General features: G+C 49.8%; 1 protein-coding gene across 1 annotated transcript in view; it reads right to left on the bottom strand.

The window, feature by feature from the left end:
- Nucleotides 1-2,778: 2,778 nt before the first annotated feature.
- Nucleotides 2,779-7,056, bottom strand: part of LOC146174648 (lipase lipl-1-like) — a 55,167-nt gene continuing 50,889 nt past the window's right edge. Inside the window, exon 9 of the mRNA XM_084585423.1 lies at nucleotides 2,779-3,027. Coding sequence (XP_084441549.1) covers nucleotides 2,779-3,027 — 249 coding nt within the window. The remainder of the gene's footprint in view (nucleotides 3,028-7,056) is intronic.

Here is a 7,056-nt window from a genome sequence, read left to right as displayed (position 1 = left end):
TGCATTCCACCGGTTGGGTTGTGCGCGAGCTTTTCGGAAGGAGTCTTCGTTGTTTTCTTCCGATCATAAACATTCAGTTGATAGTCCAGCCTTGTCCTGTCCCCTCTTTGCTGTGTCTCGTCTTTTGGCTGGTTAAGTATGTACCTGAAATTCACTGGAATTTTTAAATATGTCGATTTCTTGTTTATTCCCTCTGTCAGAAAGTAAACATTTGAAGCCGTAATCTCATATGAAAGCGCTGACATTGGAAGCTTCGAGGAACTCGGGGGAGGAAGAACTCGGCTGAAACGAAAAGAAATTTGAAAAGTCAACTCACATTACTGCGAAGTGTTTGTGCTTTGTGCAACTGGCTGTGTTCATAAAATCAGATTTATATTATATCATATCGTTATAGAAAAATTAGGGGGTCACTTAAGCTCCGCCGTTAAAGGTATAACGCGATAGTGTCTCTCTCTCATACACACACACACACACGATGTTTTTTTCCTTCGCGTGTTATATTTTAGCTCTTTTATTTACCAAATACTGCAGGCCCTAACTGGGCCCTAGCAGGAGGGGCGAAAAGAATACAATGCAGTGAAATATGAATTCATCAAAAGTAACATACTACACACAAGTGTAGTATATGTTGTTATGTATGTTATATTGCTATGTTATGTTATATTTCTATCATTTCTTTATTTATTTTTATTTTATTTGACGTTTTATATTTTTATACACCAATACGCATGCGTCAGCAACAATCGGCTTTCCATTCTGAGCAATTTGACACTTTTGAACAGATTCTTCAATTATTTCAATTAATCAATTACACATTCTAAATTTTCTTCCTTAGCATCACCAAGCACTGGTTTTTCATTCTGACACCTTTAAACCCTTACTTTCCAATTTTTCCTTTTTTTGTTTCTTTATTTCATCAATTGATCAATTAATTACAAAGATTTTATTAACTCGTCATCGCCTATCGCACACCAATCAATATTCAATCACTGGAAGCACAAATTACCATGGCATTTTTTTTTACGCAGCCCCCGATTATCTCCGAGACAAATGCCAACTACTGCGTCGACGGCATGGGAAGGAAAGTGCTAAGCGCCAGTCCAACTTACGTCAAATTACGCATGATCCTTTTATCATAAAATAAAATGAATCCTCGCTCATTTCACCAACCAAGTATCTTCCAGTGGGATGAGCGACGGTGATTGCGCAAACCAAGCGAACAAACTCGCGATGATCTCTCATAGGCATTTAAGTAAACAGCAAAAGCGCACAGACAAAAAAAATCCACATTACAGAACTCAGGATACTGTACCTGGATAGGGATGACGCTGCGGATTGCCGAGGGGGGGGGGGGGGGCATGCACGACTCGTACAGCAATTTGTAACTGCGCTCGGCAGCGCAGCCGGTGGGCCCCGTCACGTCTCGGCTGTCAAAATACGCTTCTAGGCGTCTCTAACAGAAACCGCCAGGGACCGAACAGAGGTCCAAGCACAGCACACTAGGTTAAAACGTGAAAAGCGCGAACAGAACGGCGAGCGCTGACGGACGGACACGAAGCGAACGGATGGAGCGAACAAAATATGGCGGCCAGCACGGGATCAGGGTGCCGCTCATGGTTGCCAGACGTACTTTTGTAAACCCTCTATAGAGTAAACATTTTTATGGTAAACAATTTTCTTTGAACAAAATATTTACAGAAGTTATGCACCAGATAGCATAATAATCCAACACAGTACCTAGTTAATTTGCGTTGTAAGCACCTTGATTTCCCTTCATATTGTTTATTTAAATTTTCGCTTATTTCTCGTGAGGTGCAGATTTAGTGCGTTCACAGGTGCGCCGCGTCGGGACAGCGGCGCCTCGGGATTTCAGATGATAGCCTTGTTAAATCAATATTTATTATACACACAAAAAGCTCCTATCCAAATAAGTTTAAATATATGCAATTGGGTTGCGCAGTCAACAAAGTCTCCAATGTAGCAACACCAAAGAGAATGGTCTATAGCAGTATGAAAGAGCCACAAGCTGTAAATACAACGTTTACACACTCAAATATTTCTCCTCATTCTCCAACTTGCTGTGACGCTAACCTAGATGCGCTACTTACAGATTTCCTGAAGGATGGATTCTACATTATGCCAGAAACAAAGCCCGTCAGTGTATACACCTTTCTAAATATGCGTTATTTGGTGTCAATTTCATCACTCCAATAGTAATGACGAAACTTCTAAAGCTGCACCAACATCAATGAACTTTACATTAGTTTACATTCCGAGGAGAGCTGGATCAACTCGTAACCCGACATTTATAAAAAAGTTTCGTTCTCTGGATTCCGCACGTATTTAGCAGCTGCTGGGGCTTCCCCCAGCTCTAACGCCACTCACCACCCTAGCTCTAAAGTGCTAAGCTAGCGTCCCTGACTGCGAACCACGGCCATTGTTATATATTATAATTTTTTGTGCACCCATCCACGCTACGGGGCAATTAACACTTCTAGCAAGAGGCAGACTCTTAGAATGCTCAAAGGTGAAGCTGGACTGACAGAATTCGCATCCCGAGTAAAACCTTGGTCTCGAGACCAAGTCCCCGTTGTAATTCGTCTACCGTATGCGCCGTCACCAGCCAACGCATTTTGTCATTGAGTGATGGAGAAGCCCATGCTCATGTGATGGTAAGCAGAACTGGAGACATGTATTATTCATTTCTTGCTTAATAACAGTAATAATAAAAACTAACAACGGGACACCGAGAGCAACAAACGTCTCTCCCAGCGTCACCTATTTGCCATAGCGGCTGTCGAGGGTGTCAATCATCAGCTTGTGGAGGAAACCTGTGGCGTGGTAACCGAGTATGAAGTCAGCATGACGGAAGTTTGTCGGTGGGACAATGTGGTTGAAGAGAAGCCTAGGGCCCAAGCGTTCTACGAGGTGGGACACGTCGGCTTTGTCGGCGACAGTGTCACCTTCGGACGAAAAGAGCGCCACAGGAAGAGCGATGCGTTCCAGAGGGTAAACAGGAGGTTTCACCTGGTGAGGAAGAGTAATATACGCAAAGAAATCATTAACATTCTAGTTTTTACTGATTTTAATGCATATAGGTTAATAAATATAGGATTACCACCACCATCATCTTCATCAGAAGGATTATACCTACTGTAGGACGGATTCCTCTCCTATATTAGTCCTACTAACTCGGTCCTATGCTAGCCATCCCCTTGACACCTGCAAACGTCTTAATCTCGTCCGCTCATCTACTTTCTGCCGCTCGCGACAGAGCATTTGGCAGCCGGCCTCGGCTTGATGACCTCCCTTTGGGCATGAAATAAGACGGAGAGCAGTTTCATGCTGTGGAATGCGCCCACCCAGTAACTGGCGCGCGAAAATGCTACGCTATCTTATTTATGTGGACTCAACATCGTGCGGTTTTTCGAGTGACGATTGTGATTGTGAAAGAGGGAGCAATGTCCTTGTGTATATGAGCAAGATGATCTGGTGATGGCGGCATAAACATGGTGTGCCCTTAATTGCAGAATTTCACTGTTCACCCAGTGGTTTTGGTATCTGGTGCCGAATTTGCGAATCCGAGAACAACCTAGCAATGAAGACAGAAAGTGCAAAGTAAATACAGCCGCCCCCCTGCCCTATATATGTGCCAATATGTACTTCTACAATTTCTTCTACGATACATCCAGTACTGGTACTTCTACGGACCAGACTAAGACCAGTCCTCTTGTTGAAACGTTCGCTCGACTTGAAAACTAAGGCTCCCCCTCAACCCTTTTTCAGTAGTCTTTCATGCGACTTCTCGGTGACATATAAAACAGTGACATCTAGAAAATTATATGATTTAGCTGTTTGTACTGTCGGTCGTAGTGGTAGGCCTGTGAGTATTAATATCTGTCCTAGCCAAACTGCCGTTTTACGCGTGAAACCGCACGGTGTAGCAAAACAGAGGAGCTGCGCCCTCGCGGGCTCGTTAGTCTACGCCAGCATGAAGAGTGTGCCAGGGGCCATACACTATTCCTCAGAAGTTGCGCCGTTCTCGGAGGTTTAGGACTGTTATATTTGGCTTGCGCCTGGGTATCGCACCGCTGCCACCAGTTGTTACATGTTGGTCGCGGCCCCATAGGTATCGTTGGCCTGGCGGCTCCTTGGTTCGGCGGACGGCATCAACGGTCCCGGCAAAGTCGAGGCGTCGAATAACAAAACCAACGTATAATTCAACATCACGTAGGAACGGGCAGAGAAGCTGGCCCGGAGAGAAAACTGACACCCTCACAAAGCTGGTGTCTGGCGTCGCCTCTACGTCTCTCAAGTAGACTCTCTACGAAGTCCCTCGAAGCAGAATCTGCCGCTGCTTTTCATACGATCGTCAGTTCAGAGGGAAAGGGAGATAATTCATGTCCGAACAAGCTGTGATGAGTCAGTTGCGGTGTCGCGACAGGAGTCTCCTCCACCTCCTGCTGACGGGCGAGGGCGATGCTCTTTCCCTTGAGCGCCGGGCTTGGCCAGCGTTTGCACACCCACGCACAAGGAGGAGGATGATCTCTGCTATGAAAGCCCTGCAACAAGCCCTCGACTCCGTGCAGCAGTTCCTCCTCGACAGGGGGCTCAAGCTCTCTGCCGCAAAGTCGGAGGCCCTCATGGTGCACCTTTCGGGAGCACGAGCGTCAGCCCATGCAACCACCCTGATGATCGACGGCACTAGCCTGCCCTGGAGACGCCAGGGCAAGTACCTGGGGCTGGTGATCGATCACCGCCTCACATGGATCCCTGCAGACAAGGCCTACCTGGGTCATCTGAACCGGGTTGGCCGAGCAGCCCAACGTCTTCTTGCAGGGGGCAACGGCTGCTCAACATCATGGGCAATCCGGCTGTTTTAGGCGGCCGCCACCCCTTCCATACTTTATGCCCTCCCTTTTGTTTCCCTCAGGCCCACCAGAGTGAACATCCTGGACGGATCACGCAGGAAATGGATCCGACGCCTGCTGGGAGCAACGCAGTGCTCTAGGATTGCGGCAACACTGGCGGAAGCCGGTGTCTACCCCCTGACCCTGCAGCTCCTCCAGAGAGGCCTCACTCACGTGGACCGCCTTCACCACGCCCCTGACGGAGCTTCCCTCCTGGCACGGCTGCGCAGCGCCCCCCATTCACGGATGGGACAACTGACGACTGTATACAAGGACTTCATCGGAAACGCCCCAAGGTATTCCATCCTCCCTCCTCCACCAACACGTCCTCCTTTACAAGTCACCCTTGACCTGGAGGGGGTCAGCAAGCGCCGCTCCCCAGTTGCTGCCCTCAGCCAGGCCGCCGCAGCCCTGATTGAAGAGTGCAAAGGGAGCACCCTCCTCTTCACCGACGGCTCGGTCCTGCCTTCCACGGGCCAGGCTGCAGCGGCTATGACGGCCCCACAGGTGGGAGTGTCCAGCTCTTGCAGGCTCTCCTTTCCAGGTAGCTCTACTGCAGCCGAGCTGGCGGGCCTCCACTTGGCAGCGGACTACCTGGAGACTGGTCAGCCCCCAGGTTTCTACACCATCCTGTGGGACTCGAGGCCGGCACTGCAGCTCCTGCGCAAGCCGTCCTGCTTTCAGCTATCGGCTTGCCACCTACGAGTGCGCCTCCAGGCCCTGGAGGATGCCGGCTTCGTCCTCTCACTGCACTGGATCCCGGGCCATGCGGGCATCCAGGGCAACGACGAGGCCGACGCACTTGCGAAAGCGGCACACTCCGACCAGGTAAGTATGACTCACCATGTATCTGCCTTTGACTCTTCCAGGCTTCCCCTCAAGAAGGCGGTGAGGGCCCTGCACCCTGATCGGCGCATCGCCGAGGGGAGGACATTTCACCGCCTGTCTGACAAGCTCGCCCGCAGGGAGCGAGCTCTCCTCCTACGCCTCCGCACCGGAGGTTCCTGGACACCCACGGAGCTGTATTTCCGTGGCCGGGCCCCCTCCCCAGCATGCCCCTCCTGCGGTGATGCAGGAACGCTGGGACACCTCCTCTGTGTGTGCCCAGCACACGCCCACCACCGTCGCAAGATGGAGGCAGGTTACCGGGCCCTTGGACTTCCTGCTGCCACCCAGGACCATCTGCTCTTCCCGGCCAGGAGCCCCCTGGCAGCCCACCGGCTCCTGCTGGCTTTCCTGGAGGAGTCCGGCCTGGCTGCACGACTGTAGCCTACCACCGGGCCTGCTGACCTGCTGGCCACAGCGTTGGCGACGGAGCCGATGACGAGGACGACGACGAGAGCGACTCCACGATGATGACCCCCCCCCTCCCCTCCCAACATCCCATCTCCCCTTCCCCCCGGACACCAAGAGTGCCGCCGCGAATTAAGGCCGGCATAACCCGTGTCCGGTATCCCCCCCCCCCCTGAGAATAACCCAAAGACCCCTACCTACCTACCTACCTACGCACACACACACACATTCGGCGCGTGTGACCGACACGCTGGGACACGTTCGCGGGAGGAAGCATGGGCGGCCGATTTCAGGGTGCTGAAATGGCCGAAGTGCTAGCTGCTTTGCCTGATGCTGCGCTGTGGCCGCGTAGGTTGTCGCACACGTCGATGGCGAATCGTAGCAGGACTCAGAATGCTTTTGCGTCAGTTTACAGGTACAACCAGTATTAAAACATGCACTGGCATGTTCCTTAAACCTACAAAAATACTGTATGCTTACTAGAATAAAGCCAATTCGGGTTCAGATATAATATTTTTCTTCTTATATTATAACACGTTCTGCGGACCTTACTGTGTTACAGCAACAATGATTGTCACCCAAAGTTTGGCACATGTTCATGCGAGCTTAATTTACATGTTATATACAGGATGTTTATTGAACACTTTCAAAAAGTTCATCAAAAATTTGAGTTCTAAATAGAAACAAATTGCAGGAACAAACTGTCACCCATGGTGGAAACCATTTAACACAATATTTTTCTAATTGCACAGGTAACTTGCTGAAATAAAGTAAGAAGCAAATAACATTTTAAATAACGGCCTTAGTGGTCAGTGCCAACGAGCCCTTCAAAGCCGTGGACAAGACGATGACA

The sequence above is a fragment of the Amblyomma maculatum genome, chromosome 11 (assembly GCF_055883805.1).
Source record: "Amblyomma maculatum isolate TAMU_Amacu chromosome 11, ASM5588380v1, whole genome shotgun sequence".
Classification (NCBI taxonomy): Eukaryota; Metazoa; Arthropoda; class Arachnida; order Ixodida; family Ixodidae; genus Amblyomma; species Amblyomma maculatum.
The sequence above is the reverse complement of the archived record's forward strand: the minus strand, read 5'-3'. Positions and strand labels throughout refer to the sequence as shown.